This window comes from Myotis daubentonii, chromosome 2, assembly GCF_963259705.1.
Source record: "Myotis daubentonii chromosome 2, mMyoDau2.1, whole genome shotgun sequence".
In the NCBI taxonomy this organism is placed as follows: Eukaryota; Metazoa; Chordata; class Mammalia; order Chiroptera; family Vespertilionidae; genus Myotis; species Myotis daubentonii.
The window spans coordinates 71,928,065-71,952,317 of record NC_081841.1 but is presented as its reverse complement, the minus strand read 5'-3'; the positions used below and the strand labels follow the sequence as shown (position 1 = coordinate 71,952,317).

At 38.4% G+C, this 24,253-nt stretch overlaps 1 protein-coding gene across 1 annotated transcript in view; it reads right to left on the bottom strand.

The window, feature by feature from the left end:
- The window catches only part of TRHDE (thyrotropin releasing hormone degrading enzyme), a 394,910-nt gene that overhangs the window by 173,670 nt on the left and 196,987 nt on the right, over nucleotides 1–24,253 (bottom strand). Inside the window, exons 4-5 of the mRNA XM_059683656.1 lie at nucleotides 21,968–22,122; nucleotides 17,566–17,679 (exon numbers count right to left, since the gene is read on the bottom strand). Coding sequence (XP_059539639.1) covers nucleotides 17,566–17,679; nucleotides 21,968–22,122 — 269 coding nt within the window. The remainder of the gene's footprint in view (nucleotides 1–17,565; nucleotides 17,680–21,967; nucleotides 22,123–24,253) is intronic.

The following is a 24,253-nucleotide window of genomic DNA, read 5'->3' as shown; positions in this document are numbered from 1 at the left end:
GGAATTTTTTTTTAAGGAGCTGGCTACTGACAGAGAAGTGAAAAAAAGTTTGGTTTGGTGGGCCAGCGAAAAAGATCAGCTTTAGACATTGCAAGGAATGTGACAATGAACATCCAAAAGCAATATACTTTACAAGCAAAAGCCTGGGTCTAAGACAAGGAACCAAGTGCTAACCAACTTCTGACAATAAATTTTAGTTTGTATTAAAATATAAGTGAAGTCTCGAAATTCACTCTTTTTATTATTTCTTACTAGAGGCCTGGTGCACAAAAATTTGTGCACTCGGGGTTGGGAGAGGAGGTCCCTCAGCCTGGCCTGTGCCCTCTCACAGTCTGGGACCCATCAGGAGATAAGGACCTGCTGGTTTAGGCCTGCTCCCGGGTGGCAGAGGGCAGGCCTAATCCTAGGTGTAACCCCTGGTCAGGCTCAGAGCAGGGCCCATTGGGGAGTTGGGGCCCCGCCTCCTGTCATGCACAGAGCAGGGCGGATTGGGAGGTTGCCATGCCACCCTCAGTCATGCTCAGGGTAGGGCCGATTGGGGGGTTGGGGCACCACCCCCTGTCACACTCAAGGCAGGGTCCATAGGGAGGTTGCAGCGCCACTCCTGTCATGCACAGAGCAGGGCCGATCAGAGGGTTGGGGCTCCGCACCCTGTCACACTGATCCCGGTGCTGGGAAGCCTCACTGCTCCGCTGATCCCAGGGCCAGGACGCCTCTCGGCTCCCCTGATCCCTGGCCCGGAGGCCTCTCAGCTCCGCTGATCACCGGGGCGGGAGGCCTCTCTGCTCCACTGATCGCAGGGCCTCCGACTCCGCTGATCACGGGGCCAGGAGGCCTCTGGACTCCGCTGATCACCGGGGCTGGGAGGCCTCTCGGCTGATCACCGGGCCGGGAGGCCTATGGACTCCGCTGATCACCGGGGCTGGGAGGCCTATGGACTCTGCTGATCACCGGGGCCGGGAGGCCTCTCGGCTCCGCTGATCGCGGGGCCTCCGACTCCGCTGATCACCGGGGCTGGGAGGCGTCTCGGCTGATCACCGGGCCGGGAGGCCTCTCGGCTCCGCTGATCGCAGGGCCTCCGACTCCGCTGATCACCGGGGCTGGGAGGCATCTCGGCTGATCACCGGGCGGGAGGCCTCTGGACTCCGCTGATCACCGGGGCTGGGAGGCCTCTCAGATGATCACCGGGCCGGGAGGCCTCTGGACTCCACTGATCACCGGGGCCGGGAGGCCTCTCGGCTCCGCTGATCCCAGGCCCTGAGGCCTCTCTGCCCTGCTGCTTCAGGGCTGTTTGGCTTCGCTCTGCTTGGAGCCTGAGTATGCAAATTAACCGCCATCTTTTAGCTTCTATAATTGAAACGTTGTATCTTTTGGATTTGTTGCTTCAGGAGCTCAGAGCCCTGCAGCTGCGGGGATCCTTGACTTTCTCCATCGCTGGGGCAACCAAGCCTCCTATTCTCAGCTGCCTGGCTGCCAGCCGCCATCTTGGCTGACAGTTAATTTGCATATCTCGCTGATTAGCCAATGAAAAAGGTATCGGTTGTACGCCAATTACCATTTTTCTCTTTTATTAGTATAGGATAATTTTAGCATTTCATATATTAGCATTTAGTAATATATGTAAAGGAAGTTATTAAGAATTCTTATCATGGCATTAGATTCGCCTGAGAAATTACATTCCTTGATGTCTGAAAATGGCTGCCTGACCATCAAGGTCTGAATGGTTGAAAGTGAATAGTCAAGGTGAAGAGTGGGAAAACAGGAAGCACTATTGAGAGGTAGGGCTGTCAGCAAGTTCCTATTAGAAAGCTGACTAATCTTAGCAGAGAAATACCAGGCAGACACTTTGTCACCAGAAAAGAAAGAAAAAAAATCAGAATAATCTGAATTGAGATCAAAGAACCTCGTATACATCAAACCAGGCAAGGAAGGTGAATGCCAAACCTGAGCCAATTCAAGCAGTGGAGAAATGCTCATAGGCATAAAGGAGAAAAAGAAAATCGCAGGGCAAATATTTTTGTTTATTTTGTTAATTAGATTCCACATATAAGTGAAATCATGTAGTATTTGTCTTTCTCTGATAGTCTTATTCCACTTAACATAATACTCTCCAGGTCCATCCATGCTGTTGCAAATTCACATTTTTAGGAGAATGGATCTGAAGGTAAATGGCTCTTTTGGTATTCCCCAGAGGAGAAACAGTCACACTGCTGCAAAGAGCCCTAAGGTGGAAGAAAAATATCTGCCACTCACTATGACATTGAACAAGTTACTCACTCACTTAGCACCCTCATTTGTAAACATATGTGGTTGTGAAGATTACATAAGAGAATTTGTTCCACAAATATTTATTGAACACCTGCTATATCCAAGATGGTGTACCTGGTTCTGGGAATGAAGAGACACAAAGACATAAATCTGACTTTCAATGATTTCATAGTGGTAACAGAAGAGACAAAGATAAAAACAAGTATTAAAACACCACCTGCTATACTTACAAATGGAAGTAGGTTCAAGATACAGTGTGACTACACAGAAGGCTGTCATTTGTTCTGTCTAGGACAAAGCAGGAAAACCTCCTGATCATGTGAGTTGAATCTTTAAGGATGATGTGAGTTTTCTGGAGGCATACAGCACAAAGAGGCATTTTGGACAGAAAGGCATATCTGTAAAAACTCATGGAGGTCTGAAAGAGCTTGATCTGTTAGGGAGATTAGAAGTTTGTGTGGCAGAAGGTGATATAATGAGGTGAATGATTAATGATTAGCAGAGACAGATAGACAAGAATAAAATCCTCAAGGATCCTCTATGACAAGTGAGGAAGCTAGAATTAAGAAGTGACATCATCAGACCTACATTTAGAGAGATAACTATGAATAGTGAAAAGTGAGCCAGAATGAGAAGCAACTGGAAACAAAAGTAGGACAATACTGTGTAATTATGCACAAGTGGCACACAACATGGGCCTTATCTTTGTGATCACAAAATATTGCACCAATTATTTCTCAAAAATTTAGTCAATTGGGGGATGACCAATGGTGATCAAACAGGGTATTTACTTTAGAATTCCAAAAAGCATGAGTTAAATATAGATATAGACAATCATATACAAAGACATAGATATAGATGATATCGATATAGATATAGATATATACATATAGATATAGATATAGATATGTAGATACACACACATACATATATATATATCCAAATAGATATAAATATTTCATTTTTAAATATTTTCACTTGTTTATGTAAAGCAATGTCTTATTCCAGTTTTTAATATCACAATATAATCTTGAATGACGATAAAGGGACTTTCTAATCTTTAAAGTCAATCAGTAAGAATGTCTGATAAAAGATATTCAAACAATGTAATCTACTTCCATACTTGTTTATTGACTGCTTCATATATCTACTTATATAAAAACGATGGGTGGTGTTCCTCACATAGGGACTAACAGCCATGACCAACCTAAGGAAGTCACTCCTACAAGGGTTGTCTTGGCAACGGCTGTGCTACCCCCAAGCTGTTTCCCTGGAATTGTTTCCTGTAAGGGCGGAGTTTGAGGCAGGAACCCGCCCTGGAAGTGTGGAGGCATCTCTTTCTAAAGTGTGCTGCGCCAGCACAGGGTGAACCTGAATGGGGCAGCTGAAAGGCTTAGAAAAGACAGAAAAGAGAATGAAAGTCAGGTCTTGGTGTGATGCTGCTTCTCTGAGAGACAGCGACCACGCCACAGCCATGCCTTTAGTTTATAGCAGATGCTACGAGGCAACGTAAGGGCCTGACCAAGATGTTTACAAATATTCTCCTGGGTTTCAATCCTACTCAGCTACATGCACCTGAACTCTATCAAGCCCACATCACTCAGGCACGTGGGGCCACGTGTTCGGACCATAGGTTCAAGCTTGGAACTACAGCTGTTGGCTATAATTATGCTGGGAGGGCCCTGCCCTCCAAGCTGGGACTTGCATGTGGCAATGAGAGGACTGTGCCCTCTCATCAGTCCAAGGCTTGAACCTGTCCAAAACACTGTAATGGCTCCCCACAATAAAGTTTTAATTCTGTTTCTTTGTTACTAATGTGGTGGCCATACCCCATAACAAAGAAACAAAGGAAAATTTCCCCATCGAATTTCTGAATAGTATTACTCCTTCGGGAATGCTGTGTCATAAATTAAAATTGAAAGTGGGTGCAATCATCATGCTATTGAGAAATCTCAATAGTAAATGGGGTCTTTGTAAGGGTACCAGATTTATTATCAAAAGATTACAACCTAACATTATCAAAGCTGAAGTATTAACAGGATCTGCAGAGGGAGAAGCTGTTCTGATTCCAAGAATTAATTTGTCCCCATCTGACACTGGCCTCCCATTTAAATTGATTCGACGACCGTTTCCCGTGATGCCAGCATTTGTGATGACTATTAATAAATCACAAGAACAAACTCTAGACAGAGTAGGCATGTTCCTACCTGAACCCATTTTTGCACATGGTCAGTTTTTTGTTGCTTTCTCTCGAGTTTGAAGAGCATGTGATGTTACAGTTAAAGTTCTAAGTACTTCATCACAAGGGAAATTAGTCAAGCACTCTGAAAGTGTTTTCACTCTTAATGTGGTGTACAGGGAGATATTAGAATAAGTTGAATCACTTTATGAGTCATTGTTTGCATCACTGTTGTTTTTATAACAAGTTTTTGTTGTTTTCATATCATGTTTTTGTCATTTTTATATCATGCCTCTGTTGTTGTTACTGTTTATTTATTAATAAATTTATATATTATTTTGTATACATTTTACTAATTTCCTTTCATCTCACACACTTCTATTATAGAGAAAGGGAAAATAGCTATATTAAAATATCTCTGCTAATTAATTCCCTTTATTAAAAAATATATTTTATTGATTTTTTTACAGAGAGGAAGGGAGAGGGATAGTTAGAAACATCGATGAGAGAGAAACATCGATCAGTTGCCTCCTGCACACTCCCTACTGGGGATGTGCCCGCAACCAAGCTACATGCCCTTGACCAGAATCGAACCTGGGACCCCTGAGTCTGCGGGCCAATGCTCTATCCACTGAGCAAAACCGGTTAGGGCAATTAATTCCCTTTTAATGTGCATGAATTTCGTGCACCGGGCTACTAGTATGTGTGCGTGTGTGTGTGTGTGTGTGTGTGTGTGTGTGTGTGTATTGTGTTAGAGGCTGGGAATCAAACACAATCAGGACATAAATCCTGCCTCAAGTAACTCCCATTATGATAGGGGAGATAATACAATTTGACAGCTGAAGTATTAGCAGCATAAACAAAGTACTAGGGAAGTAGACAGCAGAGGTAAATGCATAGGTGAAAAAAATGCTTTCAGTGTCTATGACCATGCTGATTCAACCTCAATTGATCCAAAGAGAAGAAATAAGATATATGTAATTTATGTTTTACCTCTCTGGGAATTCTATACTACCACAAGACAAAGACATTTAAAGTGCCATAGGTTAAACAGAATGCCACATGAATCATTACTAATCTGAAGCCCTTGCTTACATGAGGCTAGAACAAGGGATACAGGCTGCCCACCATTGCATGATTTGGCTTTTTACTGATATTCTTCATGTCTTATTCAAATCATGACAAAGGTTTAAGCAGAGGAATACAATCAAGAATCAAATAAATACAAACACACTTGGGGAACAGATTCATCAGTTGTCTTTTTAGGAGGTATTACATCTCAGTAACTTTGCAACTATCATCTTTTGTAAACATATTACATAATGTCATATTTACAAATGAGGAATTATTTGGATTTCAAGTCTCCTAAAATGTCAAAAGAGTTGTACTCTGTAATTTTCTATTGTCATCCTACTTTTGTAAATTTTTTAAATGTCCAAAGATATTTTAATCTTTACTCAGTTGGAAATCAGCTGGTTATACCTATGGAACATTGTCATTATTTAGCTGAATTGTTAGCATTTCACAGAAAGCAAAATTATGCTGATAAATTAAATAAACTTAAAGAACTAGTGAAAATAAATGTTGTTTCCATAAAATAATGTACTTTAAAAATTAACATATCAAAATCTCATGTTTAAAATGCACATGTGCAAGACATTAATCATTTTCATGTAAAGCTTATTAATGCAGTCCATTTATATTAAAGTCAAACTTGTGTAAATGCACATATATACAGTACACATTGACAGATATTTTTTGAAATAGTCACCATTAATGACTACAATGAAGTCAGTACCTCTGTATTTATTTACATAAACTTTTACAGAAAGTGGTACATCAACACCATAAACCAGGCAGATCCCTAGGGATATAATATTACTCTGTGATTTCACACCAGTTTACAGTAAGTAACTGAAACATGTTCTGTAAGTTATTTCTTTTACTATCGGCACATTTCACCCACTGCCAAGCCACAAATGTTCTAAGATGACTTATTCAATGCACAAACTAAAAAGCAATTATATTTCTATAAGAGAATCTTGGGTGATTTTTTTAAGCCTCTTGTAACCCAAAAGAACTCCCTGCACAGGTTTTTATGAACTGCCATACTCTCAAACATGACTAACACAGAGAGAGTGGGCAAGCTGTTAGTCTCTTCAATGACTACATCCTTTAGCTGCCTTATGTTTTGTTAGGGACATCCAAGTTAAATGTGTCATGTCTCATATTATCCAAGATCTAACACAGCTGAGGGAAAATGTTAAGATTAAACACAAAATGCACTGCATTTCACACAACCAAATTCTGAACCTTCTGCAGACGTACTCAAGATGCTTCAAGGCATAGAAATATTCGTTGGCATAGTTACCATCAATTAGTCACTCACATTTTTATTAATTATGATATTCCAGGGTCTTAAGAAACAATCATAAATGTACTTCAAATAATGTCAGACACAATAATAATTCTGAACAGGCTGTCTAATTACACAGCTCATTCCAAATTCTAGCAGCCCCCCAAATCTCTGTGAACAATCACCGCATGCCACGGGCATTCATATAGCCTTCTTAAAAATGCTCATATGATTTAGCTTCCCTTTATTTTTTTTAGAATTTCTTGACTCCTTTCCCTCTATTTTTCTTCAAACATTCATCCAATGTAGTTTCATATATTTTTAATTTCAACATCCTTTTTAATTCAATAAATGAGTTCCTAATATAGACAGAGAAACTTTTGATTTATCACAAATGATCTGGTGACCTTCATTTCATAATTTTTTTAACTTTTGGCCAGACTTTTATTATTGAACACTTTATAGATGCTATGTTCTGGGCAAAATGCTGACAAATAATGGTGAGATAAACAATCCCTAGCTTGAGGAAGCCTATTGTTTAGTGCAGTGGTTCTCAACCTTCCTAATCCCGCGACCCTTTAATACAGTTCCTCATGTTGTGGTGACCCCCAACCATAAAATTCTTTTCGTTGCTACTTCATAACTGCCATTTTGCTACTGTTATGAATCGTAATGTAAATATCTGATATGCAGGATGTATTTTCATTGTTACAAATTGAACATAATTAAAGCATAGTGATTAATCACAAAAACAATATGTAATTACATATGTGTTTTCCGATGGTCTTAGGCGACCCCTGTGAAAGGGTCGTTTGACCCCCAAAGGGGTCGCGACCCACAGGTTGGCGACCCATAGGTTGAGAACCGCTGGTTAAGTGGGAGATAGCTACGTTCTGTCCTTTGTTACATAAGGAACTCATTCCCACTCTTGTACATCACTTTGGGAACTTCTTCATAGATTTTAAGCTCCTGAAGGGTAACAGTTTCTCCATCTTATCAATAACCCTACCTCTACTTTGGCAGTTGGAATTTTTTCTTCTATCTCTGTGCTTAAATTTTTGACTAGCTGATAAGACACTTCAATAAAATTAAATTTAGCAGTTGTTTTGATATTCACACACTTGTTTCTCACATCCATCACAAGGAATCTCTATTTTGCCGGCACGCTAATAATAAGCTAATTAAGTGCTATAAAATGTAAATGATTGATAAAATGTAATTCAGAGTATTTTTAAATGCATATTGAATAATCATCTCAAACAGATTAAATTTCTGCTCAAAGGCTAATGGAAACTTCCTTATAGCATTCAGGTCTAGGATTCCAAGGATAAGCTAATCACCTCTCAGAACTTATTAACATGGTTACCAAGTGGTTAATTCATTTCATATCATTTTAATTTGTGAAAAAACTAATTCAAATGGCTAATACTGTAACAAAAATATTAACTTGATGAGTGAAATTTATTAAATAACACATTTTGTACTTTAACTCATGTATTTATTATATAAACAGTCAGTTCATCAAATAGCATTATCTTGATAAAAGTATACATTTGTTGCCAGATATCAAAGTATCAAAGTCTGTATTTTCCAATGAAAATAAAACAGAGAATAAATGGATGTAAGTGTTTAATGGCACACAGTAAATGTTGCTTAAGTCTTTATTATTACAAGTGTTACTGGAGTAATTGAGGCAAAATTGTTATCAACCTCACATTATCTTCTCTCTCTCTCTCTCTCTCTCTCTCTCTCTCTCTCTCTCCCCCCTTTATCTCTCTATCTCTCTCTGTCTCTCTCTGGCTTTCTCTTCACAGGAAGCTCGTTTGCATTTTTTTATGTGTATTCCTTGAACTTAACTACTTTTTTGACAGCTATGTTTAGCAGCATCTGAATAGTGTTAAAGTAACCTTGATGAAAGGAGGGAAAAAGTCCCATAAAGTGCTCTGGACTGAGACAGTCACTCCTTGCTTAGAAATGAGCTGTGTTCTAATGTCTTTTAAAACAGATAGCTGCCTGTTTAAGGGTGATTAATAATTTAAAAATTAATAAAGTATTCTCTGGTTGCCCACTTAGTCCCCAGCTTTCACTTTTGGTGTGTTCATGTTAGAGGTTTTGCAAAGCAAAAATTTTTAACATATTTGGGAAAAGGCTATATTAGATGTTAAATCATTCACATACTGTAGGAAAATAAAGACTTTTACCAGGGGTGGTAAAAGAGACAGACTAAATAGTGGTATGATCTGCTATTGCCAATGATGTCTAACAGAATATGCATCGATTTGTTAAAAATTTTTGGCTTTACCAATTTTTTTATTTATCAAGTGATATCTGACAATTTTAAAATGTTTAAATATCTGTGCTTTCAAAATGCTCTTACTTGTGATTGATAGGAAAAAGGACGCCCTTGCATTATTGTTAGGCTCCAAGTTCAGTAATAGGTGTTTTTTTTTTTCTTTTCTTAGAAAGTGTTTAATCCTGTTAATGCATTGGTTGCTTTTGAAATTTGTAAAGAAATATAGAAAGACCTTGACATCTTGCAAACCTGAACACAGTTTTTGGAAAAAATACTTTATCCCAAAGGGAATGCTCATTTATCTTTTATCTTTAAGTTTAAAATATACAAACCAAAAAACACTTCACAGCTTTCTGAACTAAATTACTTTGAGTTTTAAAAATATATATATCTTTTAAGAACATACATGAAGTTTGAATTTGCAGCTTTGTTTGAAATTTTTAAAAATCATATAGAAAAAAAAATGAGGCAATGTGACTTAGAAACCTCCCAGACACATACGTGAATATATAGAAACATCTGTGAAATACATAAAAACTAATGAATTATGTTTGGGTTTTTTTCCCTTTCTAACCTTTTTTAATAAAAGCTAGTCTAATATTCCATTTAAAACAGCAAGTGAAGCAGATTCACATTTCCTGGGACATAACACACCTTGATAACATTTAAACTCTTCAAGAGCTTCCATTTCCCAAAGGGCTGTGAAGCCAAAGTCTTCATTTTTATAAAAGAACTACAAGAGTAAACTATGAATGCAGTATCTATTCTTCAATAGTATTTTTATCCTCCAAAATATATTCGTGCTATAAAACTTCTAAATCAATTATTGTACTTCAACAATTAACAAATGATTATCCAGCCTTATTCGTTCTTCTTTCTAATAGATGGCCTTAACGAAGCTACCAGAATATCACTGAGATATTTTTTTAAATGCAGAATTAGTCCCCAAAAGAGAGAAAATGTAAACACAATCTGTTATTACAACAGTGAGAGGTATTTTAACGTTAGTGTAACAGGTACAGTTCCCGTTTTAACTGTTACCCCTTGCTAGAAACTTGTAATATCTCTTCAGTCACCATCAGTTAGAATCCAAGTCTATGGCCCACTTAGTAACACTAAGATTCTGTCGGGTAACTGTAATTTGTACACCGTTGAGTGTCATTCTAATCCTCGATGCATTGAGTGTTTGCACATTAAAACTCATCCCACAGTTACTCAGACTTCAGCTATGTAAATTATTGAACTAAAACCCCTTCCTCTAATGGCATCAGCTGCTGTCCTCATTCCAGCTCTCTCTTCCTCTGTGTAGTCTTTGTCTTCCTAAAGACCTATTTTCTACGAATGCCTAAAACTACTCTGACCACTAACATTAAAGGAAAAGCAACCCTTTCTCCCAGAAGACAAGGCTACAGCTCCCCAGTTACTCTTAAGTCTATGTTTTTAGCAGAAAAAACAAGTTGTGTTGGGCTGGGGGTGGGGGGGGCAGAAGGGAAGGGTGAGGGAAAGCACAGAGATGCCCATTTTGAAAACTGTGACCCCCCAGGAGACCCAAGCAGGCACTCCTTCTACTTCCCTTCTAGTCTTTCAAAGTAAATGTCACTTTTAAGCTACTGAACAGGATCAAAAAGACCACAGACTCTTGGGACTGGCCATAAGAAGCCTTTAAATTTTTTATGTTCAATATGTGTCAGTCATTTGAGAATAAAATATAACCGGCCAGTTGAAAACAACTGGATCACCTTTTAATTTACTGAAACCTTAGGAGTAAAATGTTATATGTGGATTTTGATCATAATAAAAAAACACAACTATATGAAAAATCATGTATATACATAAATAATTTCTTCAGTATTTAGTATTTATAGGGTAAGAGTCTAAAATAAATATTTAATTCCCAAACAGTCTTTCTCTGGCCCCATTTATCAACTGGGAAAATATATCTTGATATTGATGAATTATAAGCAATAGTACTAATATACCAACTATTATTGAAACATATATTAACTAATTGAAAAGTAAATGAAAGCACTTTTTTCTTGTAGACATTAAATCAAAGGTGGACTTGATAAAAGAACAGCTTAACAAGTAAAATATTTACTAAAACCAAGATTTTTCTCTCCACTTTTCTGAATACTAGTGTTCATTTTTATTTAGAATGATTAAGCAGTGCATCTTTACATTTAAACTGTAAGCAAAAACAAACATTGAACTCAATTAGCCCTATACAGTATCCCCTTTTATCTACAGTTTCATTTTGCCATGATTTCAGTTACCTGCAGTCAACCACTCCCAGTCAAAAAGGTCAGAAAATATTAAAAAGAAAGTTCCAGAAATAGGCAATTCCCAAGTCTTAAATTGCATGTTTCTCTAAGTAACATAATGAAATCTCACGCTGTCCCATTCCATCCTACCCAACACATGAATTATTCTCCTGTCCACTGTATCCACACTGTATACACCACCCATCTGTCAGTCACTTAGTAGCTATCTCAGTTATCAGATAGGAGAGAGAGAGGGAGAGAGAGAGAGAGAGAGAGAGAGAGAGAGAGAGAGAGAGAGAGAGAGAGAGAGAGAGAGAAGAAAGGGAGAAATAGAGACCATATTCACATACTTTATTACAGTACTAGAGTCCCGGTGCATGAAATTCATGCACAGGTAGGGTCCCTAGGCCTGGCTGGCAATCAGGGCCGATTGGGGCCTTCCAGCTGCTGGCCAGGGCCATCCTTCCCTGCTGCCAGCTACTAGCGGGGCCTTCCTTCATTTCACGCCATCCCCTGGTGGTCAGTACACATCACAGCAAGCGATCAGCTCCTGGTCTCCCGGTCAAACTCCCGAGAAGACACTTTGCATATTAACCTTTTATATATATAGATATTGTTATAATTGTTCTATTTTATGAATAGTATGATTGTTAATATCTCACTGTGTCTCATTTATAAATTTAACTTTATCACAGGTATGTATATGTACATAGAAAAACATAGTCTATATAGGGTTTGGTAGTATCCACTGTTTCAGGCATCCACTGGGGATTTTGGAACATCTTCCCCTCAGATAGGGGGAAACTACTGTTCCTATTTCAATTCACAATAATTTTCTCAACTTTCTTTGAAAAAAATGAAATAATTTTAAAAGTAAAGATAAATTTATTGCAATGCCTATTACATTTTGCAGGTAATTTTTGTTGGAGCATATTAAAATGATACTGAATTTGTTTTTTCTATTTGCCCATGATAGAGAAAATTGAGAACATTTATCAAGGTTTGGGGCAATGCACTTTAAGATATCCCTAGTATTTAGCATGATCAAGTTTAGTTGCATGATTCTCAGTTAATAGTTATCTTTATGTCCACGTATGTGTCCTCATGAAAATTTAGGAAAAATTCCCAGTCTGCAGACTTTATCAGTATATAAAGTTACTGCTGTATGAAGCTCCATATCATCCCAATTCATTTAATAAAAGAACATACAGTAATGTTTAGTCATTCTCATTATAGCAGAACATCCTTACAATACTATATTCAGGAAACCAAAGAACACACCTACAAATTATAATGAAAACCTAAGCAATATGAACAGGGGATATGAGTTTGCCTGCATCAGCACCAGGTATATAAGTAAGGAGTTCTGTATAGGGTCATTTTAGTATATGTCCTTTTCCTGTATTAAAACTTTATCATACACGTTTTCCATTTAACATGATCAAGAATTATTAAAGTGTAGTAACTGTTTCATGAGTCTCCTTTTCTTCTTTTTGAGCAAACACAGTAATATTGACTATGACTGCCATCAATAACATACTGCAACTTGATCCATCCAATAATGTTGTCACTAACAGCCAACTTTGATAAAATAACATCAAGCAAAAGGACTTCTTGCCCCATGAAATATATCCTTACCCTTGAGCTGAAGAATTGCTTCTGATGATCTTGACACTGTTTGATTAATGAAACATTATACAAGGCCACTGTTCTTATAGAATAGTCTACATTGCCCATATAGATAAGAATTGATTCGATGAGACTGAGTGTAGATACAAAGATTATAGTAATTATTTTGTAATCTATATGTAATTGTTATAAATCTAGAGTGTCAAAATAGGCTACTGGGGTTGGAAATATTAGGGCATCTATACATAAAATCAATGCACCTTTCTAATGGAGCATTCATTTTCCAGGTCACCATCCCTGCTCACACTCGTGTACTGGTTCATACATTTCAAAGACCTAGCAAGTTATTTTATCTTCCCAAAAATTATATGAGCTTGCTAAGCCAGTATGATTGCTCCATTTTTCAAATGATGAGTCAGAGAAGTGCCTTACCTAGAATTTGAATATCTTCTTTCCAATCCATTCCCCTGACCTTACATCATACTACTTGTAAAGGCCCATAGCTATAAAATGGTAAACTTTGTTTTTTGTTGGGAAACAAAACTATCATCATAGTTTTTATTCCATGTAGTGTTCCTAAAGTAAAAATGGCTTACTTCTGCATCAGAAACTGGCTTTAAAAGCACACACACACATGCACAGAACCTAAGATTTTACTAATAGTTAAGCAGCATAAACAAGTATACAGGCCTAAATCAGTACAAGAGCTTCCTACACAATACCATGTAATTCTGGGCTTCTATATCGCTATTCCACTGAAAGTAGATTTTCATAGTAATCTCCCTAGCAAATTTAAATTGGATTTCAGTACTTGAGCCTTGGTGTCTAAAAATGATAAAAGTACCGTTTTTGAGATTAGAAGCAAAAGAGGTCAGCCTCCTGTATTTCTCTACTCCTAGCATGAGCCTGGCTTCTGGTTTCCCTGTTTTAGGCTTAGCTCTAGCGAAGCACAAGTCATGCCTGCCTAGGAAAGCTTTTGTGCATATCACAACAGTATTAGTCACTGCTGACACGCCATCACTCTCGCTCTTCCCAGTATTTCTTTCACTCTTTTGCTGATGCCAATATGAAAAATAGTGCTGGCACAGCCTTAAAGTCACTCAGAATCCTCTTTTATTTATATTGCTAACTTATTCTTAAAATTTTATTTTGCAAAGAAGATTTAATGATATATGGAGGAGCAATTTATTTAAGAGTTTCAGCTTATAGGCTTTTTAAATTGAGTCTATTGAGGTATTCTACAAACTAAATAAAGAAAGCTACTAAAACACAATCAAAGATCAGAAGTATGTGTAATCTTTATAATTGAACATAAATAGGCATCATAAGAAGACCTGTTCCTCCTCCCCATTGCCTAATTAATTGTGGTGAAGTTTAATCTTCCATTTCTTAGTTTGATAGGGTGACCCTTCTGTGTCACTGGACTTGTGTCATCATTAATTGCCATTTCTTAATTACAAAATTTAGATTTACAAAAAATAAAATCTTATATTTTACCACCCCATGATTTTTATACTTCCAGTTCATACTCTATAGTCTATTAAGAAACAAAGTCTGAACCCAGCCAGAATGGCTCAGTAGTTGGGCATCAACCTATGAAACAGGAGATCACAGTCCAATTCCCAGTTATGGCACATACCCATGTTGCTGGCTCAATCCCCAGTGTGGGGCGTGCAGGAGGCAGCCGATCAATGATTCTCATTCATCATTGATTCTCTATCTCTCTCCCTTTCCCTTCTTTTCTGAACTCAATAAAAACATATATCTTTAAAAAAAGAACAAAGTTTTCAATACTGCTTACAAAAATGTTCTCCAGAAGGCCTACATATATAACTTAACTGATAAAAATGATAAAGGAGCTCTAGCCGGTTTGGCTTAGTGGATAGAGCGTTGACCTGCAGACAGGAGGGTCCCAGGTTCGATTCTGGTCAAGGGCACATGCCCTGGTTGAGGGCTCAATCCCCAATAGGGGATGTGCAGGAGGCAGCCAATCAATGATTCTCTCTCATTATTGATGTTTCTATCTCTCTCTGCCTCTCCCTTCCTCTCTTAAATCAATAAAAAAATATGAAGGAATATTAAAAAATTATTCAAAGAAAAAATCCAGTCTAAGGACATAGGAACTTAAGATATATTGCTATGATGAAACCAATAAAAGCTGTCAGTTTTTATGCCATGTATAATTCTTCTGATGACTTTTTAATCCAAGGGGTATTTTTCATAATGATTAATAGGAAGGATTTTATCATAGGTAGCTGTATGGGCAGGGGAGGGGGGGAGCTTACCTATACGCATAACATGTCATTTGTAATAAGTACATGTTTTAATATTAAAGCACAATGAAATTATAACTCAGTAATAATCCACAGCATAATGAAAATTAAATTTTAAAGAAAGTTGGCAGAAAGTCATCTAAAACCAAAAGATACTTTTGGAAATGTTTAAATATCTTTATACATTAAGTTTCAATTTTACATTTGTGAAAGGATACTTAAATAATTCATATTACATAGTATTGGTGATTTTTCTTTGAAGTTCTTTAGAGGCATTTTAAATTAATTTAAAACCATGATACAAGAGTTCAATTAAGATTTTTAAAACTATATCACATATACATACATACCTAGATACATAAGGCTCAGTAAAATTATCTCATAGTTTGTACAAATAAACCATGTTGCCTTTATAAAATATGGAGAAAACTGCATGAAGCTAATTAAAACATATCATTATTGTATATACCATTGTACCATTTTTTTTCTGTGAGATATGTCAGATCACATGCTTTACTCAGCAGACCTGGTTGAATTTATGGTAGAGAAGTTATATCATGACTTACAGACATCTTCATATTTCACCTTGATTTACATATTCTTCAAATCATGCTTGTAATCATGACAGATAATTAGAAAGTCACTTATTATAAATAATTTACACATCAAAAAGAGTGATCCTATATAATAAAAGGGTAATATGGAAATAGACTGAATGGCAGAACAACCAAACAACCAATCAAAGCGTAATATGCTAATGATATGCTAAGGCTGCTCAACCGCTCACTATGACATGCACTGACCCCCAGGGGACAGACAGTCAACTGTTGACCAGTCGCTATGACATGTACTGACCACCAGGGGGCAGGTGCTCCAACTGGTAGGTTAGCTTGCTGCTGGGGTCGGCCAATGGGGACTGAGCGAGATGGGCCAGACATGCCCTGGAGCCCTCCCATGGTCCCTCCCCAGCCCAATCGTGCATCAGTGGGGTCCCTCAGCCTGGCTTATACCCTCTTGCAATCCAGGACCCCTCGGGGGATGTCACAGAGCAGTTTCAGCCCAATCCCACAGGCCACTCCCCTCGGGAGGTCGCCAGAAGCAGTGCTCATGGCTGGTGAGCACTGCTATGGCAGCACAAGCCTCTCCAGATTGGCACTATTTGGGCACGAGCCTGTGGCAGGCACAGTGGGGCTGGGATGAGCTGCAGGCTGTGTTGGGCTAAGGTAAGTTTTGGCATAATCCCTTCAGGACACCCAGAGGGTGTACCAGGCCTCTAGTATAAAATAAATTTTTGTGCACCCGGCCTCTAGTATAAAATAAATACACAGGGATGGACAAAAGTAGGATTGCAGTTGTTCATATGGAAAAATATATAATACAAGAGTAAATAATAATACAACAGTAAGCTCTGTGTTTCACCTACTCACAACTGCAGACCAACTTTTTCCCACCCCTGTATATTATCACCTATGCTATTTCATAGGTAAAATATGACCTTCTGCAACTTTTACAAACACTCACAAAATTTGAGTTCCAAAACAACATACACTCTTGGTTCCATTTAATAATAACATAGTCACTAATGATTAATGGAAGCTTACAGAAAATGAATAGTTTACATTGAAAGATATATAAAAATCACACCCTCTCTCCACTTTTTTTTTTCCCCTAGAGTGCTCACTGCTTAAGGGACAATGAATCCCACTTCAGGTTCACAATATGCAGGTATGTTCCTAGAGTGGGGTGTAATGTGCACAACTTTTCATAAACTTAATCACCTTTTATTAATTCATTTATTCCTAAAGTACATCTACAACAGTAATACATCAACAACTTTAGCCTATTTCTGTGTTTCATCACATTGAAAACATATTAAGTCCTCATTTTTCTATATATTGAAATGTTTTATACACTTAAAATATTACTTATTAATTACTGTTACATTGTTGGTTTAAAGGATAGTTTGTCTTTGTCATAAAATACTGCAATAAACCTAAACATTTATATTTAGAAAAGTTGTAGCATTTTGAAATCAACATATAATCAACAAAATTCTGTGTAGTTTGAATAATTAAGAGATAACTCTTTGGGAATACTATTTTAATGTAAAAAATTACAAATTTAAAATTACAAAATAAAAATTTAAAATTTTGGTTATTATTGGGCATCTTGATTAGACATCTAATTTCTTCCATGTATCAGTAACTAATTTAAGTTACCTTTAATGATTTAAGGGAAAAAAAAAAGCCCAGTACAGCAGCTATCTTTCACTGGGAGTTGTAAACAATTAAAGAAAAGTAACTTACCATGTTCCAGCCAGGGTAGAGGTAGTCTGTACCAACAAATTCAAAGTAGTGAGCAAAACCTTCCTTCAGCCACACATCTTCCCACCACACAGGAGTCACGAGGTCACCAAACCACTGCATTGGCAAAATGAATGGGTATCAGATAAAATCAAATCTATACTTAAAATGAAATGTATTCAACTATGATTATCATAACTGGAATTCATTCTTCAATTGATTTGGGGATCTTGAAATGTGTTGTGGTAAGACTATTGATTTATTTGACTACTTGGATAACACTAGATTTTTTTTTTATATAAACGCATTCAGAGAAGAACAAAAATAAAATACTCAAAGAACACACACACACACAAATTTAAACTTTAAGAAAGGACTCAGGAGGGAAAAACTGGTCACGGCTATCTTCAAATATTTGAAGACCTAGAATGTAGAAGAGGGAAAATCTTGTGTCTTATGGTCCTACAAGGAACAAACCAAGACTAATGGATGAAAATTAGGATTGATAGATGCGGGAGACCCTCCGACAGACTGAGATGGCCAAGGATGGCAAATACTTCCTCGGGAGGCAGTGAGCGACATCACAGAAGTACTGAAGCATCGCCTTCCAAAGGCAGAAGCAATTCAGAGAAAACAGCAGCTGACTGAAGGGGCAAAGGGCTTTTAAGATGACCTCACCTGACTCTCTCCAAGGTTCTATAATGAGGGGTTGGGCCAAAGAAATAGCTAAGATCCTTTCAAAAAAAAAAAAAAAAAAAAAAGGCATCATGACTAGCTCATGATGCCTTACTCTGAAGCCATTGTTTAAGTTCAGCAAAAGTTTAAAAGAATTCTTTTTCATTAAAGAAAAAATACATTATATTCCAGGAGCCATCCTAAAGACGAGATTCAGTGATGAATTTGATCATGCAGCTGACACTTTATTGTGGTGGCAGGGGCAACGAGGTGAGCTAGAAAATAAAAAATAAGTAAGCAAATGACCAACATAATCTCAAATCCTAATAAAGTGTGATAGGAATGGGGGAGGCATTGTCTTAGATTGTAAAAGCAAGAACTTTCTAAGCAGGTGACATTTCAGCCCAGACTTTAATGATAGGAAGGAGACAGCTATGAGAAAGCCTTGGGCAATAGGATGCTATACAGATCTAAGCAACCCTGAATGTGAACCTCTAAGTGGGAATGAGTTATTTAAGAAATAGGAGGAAATGGTGGACAAGTATCAAATCATGTACAGACAGCTTCAGGAGCTATGGTAAAGGGCTCGGTGACTGGGCATTTCAATATTAAAACTAATGAACAAAATAAACTGGCAAACAATATAGAATCAGAGACATGGATGCATGGAACAGATTGACAGCTGGCAAAGGGGAGGGATGTGGGAGGGGACCGGATGAAAGAAGGTGAAGCGATTAGCCAAAGAACATATGCATAGCCCATAGACCAGGGACCGGAGGGCCGGAACAAAAGCATGGGTGGAGTGTTTGTGTGAACTAATATAAATTCAAAGTAAACATCATTACATAAAAGGGTACGGTCTTTTTTTTTTTTTTTTAGTTTTATTCATTTCAAATGGGCCGGATCCAGCCCGCAGGCTGTAGTTTGCCCTGGCTGCCATAGACACAGACAATGGGTGGTGATGGCCAGAGGGAGGAGGGGCGGGGGCTGGATGGAGGTGGGAAAAGGAGGGCAGGAGTGGGGGAGGGGGGATGGGGATATCTGTAATAGTGTCAAAAATAAAATTTAAAAATAAATAATATTAATTGACAAAAAATAAAGTATCACACAAGATCTCTAAACTTAAATACAAATAAGAGGAAACTCTGAATATGTTGATTACCACAGCATAATGGCATTGAAAATATTTGTATTCACGATCAAAATGCATGTTTCTGCTTTAAATTGAAAGCCTGCCTTAGGATTGTGACAATGTGTCACAGAGGAGTTCTAAGCAGAGGAGGCATGCGATCTGTATTAATCTGAGGAATAGCAGGTACAAGAGCAAGACAGAAAGTGGGGGAAATGGTTAGAACAAGAACTTCAGAGGGGCTGGAGGTTTTTTAATAGAGAGAATAGTTCTTTGGAAATGGCAAAAGAGAATAAAGGCAAGATAGTATTTACTCTTCCTCCATCCAGACCCTCAGATACACAAAAAGTGAGGGAGAAGTCTCAGGCCAGTCAGGTCCACCTCATAGGCTGGAGGGAAGGAAACATTCAGAAAATAAGATGAAGCTACAGGGAGTTTGCTTCAGCAGCAGTGGAGGCAAATCATAGTAATAACAGTTGTTTTATTGAGCATGTGCTACACGACTACCAGTATTCTAAGCGCTTTTCTTGGGAAAACTTCTTGAGTCCTCTCAATAATCCTAAAGTGGAAATACTATTCCCGGCCCATTTTACACAGGACACGGAGGCACAGAAGAGTTAAGAAACTGGCAGCTCCTAAGTGCCATGGTTGAGATGACAGATTCTTGATTGGGAAGTCAGAGCGGCAGGGTCTGGGGCTTGTCAGGGAGGCTGGAGAGTGACCTCACTAGGGGAGGGGCAGACTGGTCTGAAGAAGAGACCCTGGTGACAAAGGTGAACTGCGAGCCTGTGATGAAGGCGAACAAGTTTGTTCCATGATGCCCTTTGCCCTGACTGACATCAGAAGAAGGTTTTGAATGAGCGCCAACTGGACCCGGAAGCTTGGCGCCTCTGAGTGAAGCTCTTCCCTCAGCTCCCTGTGCATGGAGAGGAGCCACAGGCGAGCCCGCCCGCTCCCTGGGCACCTTTCACAGGCAGCCTGTGTGGGCAGAGCAGATTAATAGCTGCAGGCAGGCCCTGCACATCTGCCCTGCGTGGGGAGAATGCTCATATTTATGTGTTTCTGTGATGTTTTGCTGTGACTCGTTTGGAGATAATAATCACTTACTAGGATTTCTTAAGCACTTACTACCCATCAGGTTCTGTGCTGAGTACTTGACATATATTATTCCTTCAATAAACACCAATCTTATGATATAAAAGAAAAACAATTACAACAAATGGTGGGAAGAGAGGGGAATGTAGAAAATAACTTGGTAATGATAGTGAAAATTGTTATATATTTCTCCCAGCAACTGGTACATTCCTTCCTACTAAGTAGCCTGGCACTAACTACCAAGCTATAACAAGAAAATAACTCAGAATAAAGAACAAATTAAATCAGTCCTAGGAACAATGATGACCTTACCAATGTGCCCTTATTTTGACAGAACTGTACTAGTAACTTGTGTCGAGGAATGTCCAGAAAGAAAACTGCTTCTGTTTCAAAAAAGTGTATTTTGAGCTGGAAACCCTTCTCATTAGTGCAGCAGAGGAGACCTGGTTATCTCTGCCACGGATTCCTTTCAGTCTCTGAGGCAGGGAACACATGTCCAACCTGCCCAGCGTGACAGGTACAGACGTCCTACAGGCTCACTGCAGAAGGCTGACATTTAGGTAAGTGGCCATGTGGCCTGGACCCATTTATCATTAAGTCAGTATCCATGTACTAGCATTTAGCAGTTCACTTTCTTTAACTGACAGCATTTTTCATATCACTCTTTCTTAAGCTTGGCTAGCTTTTTAAAAAGGGTTTGGGGTTTCTAAAAAGCTGAAGTCATAGGTGTGACATTTCTGGTGTTTTCACTTAAGAATTATTCGTAGTTACTGGTAACCGGGACCGGTATTGCTTTCTATGAGCGTGAATGTTTATTTTCAGGGTTTTTTACTCTCTCACTAGAATCAAGATTTAAATAAGCATTGCAAAACCTCTGTAGTACTTCCCACTCATTGTAAGAAAGAGCACAAAATCAAAATGAAATTAATTTTATCTTAGCTTCACTACAAAGTTGGCTAATTTCCATATGAATTTCCACACATGCCCGGACAAAAAAAAATCTCAATCATTGGAGAACAAAGAGTCTCTGGTGGAGTTAGTGAGAGACTTCTGAAGTGTCTGTGTGATGGGAAAACGGGAGTAACAAATTGATTTCAGCAAAAGCAAATTTTGACACGTACACAAAACTCAGCCGCATCTTGCTGCAATGCAATAAATCATCGCCCTCACTGCACTTACCATATATGCACACCAATAATCACAAGAAAAAAAGCGAGGTTGACAAGGAGTAGTGACTGGTTTGGGTCTCAAAAGAGGCAGTGCCATCCCACGCTGCCACCAAGCTGAACGACAGTTGCTTATTCACTGTGATCAGTGTGTTTGCTTTTGTTTATGCTGTCACCTGAGAAAAGCGACATATCTTCTAGAAGGAACTGCACCGTGCTCTCTCTATAATTAAAGCTTAATTGGGAGGATAACATCTTAGGTCCTAATCGAAGTATCTGAAATCATTCTATATTCTCAATAATGGGCAGTGATACTTACACCTGATCCTTTTTCTCATACCTGGTGACATATCTCATGAACAATGACCATGGTGACATCCAGCAAATAAGAAATAGATGACACACTGGGATCCAGCAGTATTCTCTGTTCCACAAAAATACTGAGTCCCCAGTTCTCCATAGCAGCATACGGATGCTTAGGCACAGCTAAAAGATCTAGAAATAGAATAAAACAATTCCAAAGGCTTTAACAAATATACCAGATTCGAAAGTCATAGCCTAAAAAAAACTCAAGAAATCCTAATTAGAAGGAATATTTGCTCTTTCTTAGGAATGTTTCCCCCGAAATTAAACTACCTGCCATTTCTACATGACAGCAGAAATATAGGCTATCACTGTCCACACAGGCCACGTCCATTCATCACAGTTCATTTTCAGACCCAATGCAGTCAGAGGCTGGAAGTATCAGCACCATTATTGATGGGCCCATCCTGATAAGTTTCAAAGAGTCAAGGAAACCAAATGCAGCAGGAATCCACAGAGTCAGAAGACATAGTGCCTTCGACTGAAAATATATTCAGTTCAATGCGGTGAGTACCGTACTCTTATTTTTACCTTGATGTTTTTTAAAAAGAAAACATGTTCTATCAGGTTAAAAATGCGATGTCATTTTTCTAAATTCTTAAATTCTAATTTATTTTTTGAGTTCCATTAAGAATAAAAAAAATGTTACATGCAAATATAGAGAAAACTATGATAGTGAAGATAGTGGCGAAAGGATAGTTGAAGGAACATGTGAGCTTTGGTTTTGGTCCTGCCTCCACCATTAACTAGAGATAAGACATTGGGAAAGTACTTACTTTCCTGAGACCACAATTCCTTCACCTATAAAACAAGGTTATTGGCTTTCATTATCTTGAAAATCCCTTCCAACTCCAAAAATCTATGATGAGGTGATTCTAAGATTTGTGCTTATTTTAAAAGGTTGTGGAGGTATTATAAACTTCTGTTAGGGTGACAATAAGTTCATGTTTTGATATATTCCCTCCACTCCAAACACATAGTGATGGTAAATAAAATATTAAAAAGGAAAACTAAAAAATATATGCAGGCTTGAAAATGAACCTCTCCATGGACCAGAAATGGTGCAAAAATGCAAGTAGTGATTGGGTGGGAAACCATATGCCTGCTGTGTTCTGGCTATGAGAGTAGGCAGTGGCAGCTGGGACTTGGTTCCAGCAGGATGTGCCTCAGCCAAAGAGACTTAAGCCCAGTGCTTGATGCGAGGGTTGAGGTAGGGCATGCATGCTCATGCGAAGAGCTGCAAATAGCTGGTGCTCACTGTTTCCTGTGGAAGGTAGCAAGTGGAAAAACAGGGATTCAAACCCAGGCAGTCTGGCTCAGTGCCTTGCTCTTAATCACAATGACATAACATTTATTGTTTCTGGCCCAGAAGTTACACTTCCTAATATAAACAAACCCTGGAGTAACTCCCTAGAATGCCAACGGAAAAAAAATGGTACAAAAATGTTACTGCACTATTTCTGTAAGAGTGAAAATGGAAAACTAAATGCCATTCATGAAGATAAGGAGCAAGGGAACTGTGAGATAGATAGAGTATAAAGGAATGCTATACAGCAATTGACATGAATGATCTCGCAGACGCTAACACTATGTGTATCAACATGGATAATCTGAAAACCATAATGTTGAGGGAATAATTAAGATATAAAATGACCCTTACCATATATTACTTTAAAACAAGTAGAATAATACCATGTACTGGTATTGCCGGTGAATACTCACACATGCACACAAATACCAAGACAGATGGTAATGGCATATTGCACATACAATCACACATATTCTAATGATGAATACCAAATTCAGAATCATGATTGCTTCATGGAAGTCAGAAGGAAAAAGGGATGAGAGACTGTCTTTTAGGTTCCTGAACGCAATTTCAACTTGGAAGCTGGGAAGGGGTTGAACACATCACCAACAAACAATTCCTGGGCGCCAGCTGAGTGTCTGAGAATTCAACTCAATTTTGACACCATCTACCTACCTACCTGAGGACAGACTCAGATTCCACAGGTTAAGCGCTTAGTCCTACAAGACTTCCCCCCAGCACACACCCAGGTTTACCTGTACTTCTGACAGATGCTATACATCATAGGCTCCTAATGATACCATTCTAATTAACTAGTTATTAATAATAGAAAAGGAGCAAAGGGAAGACATTACACTTGGGGAGAGAACCACCTAGAGAAGAGAGACACATGCCCAGTAAAGTTGAGATGACATAGAGAAAGTACTTGCTTGTCCATCATACCTGGAGCAGAGG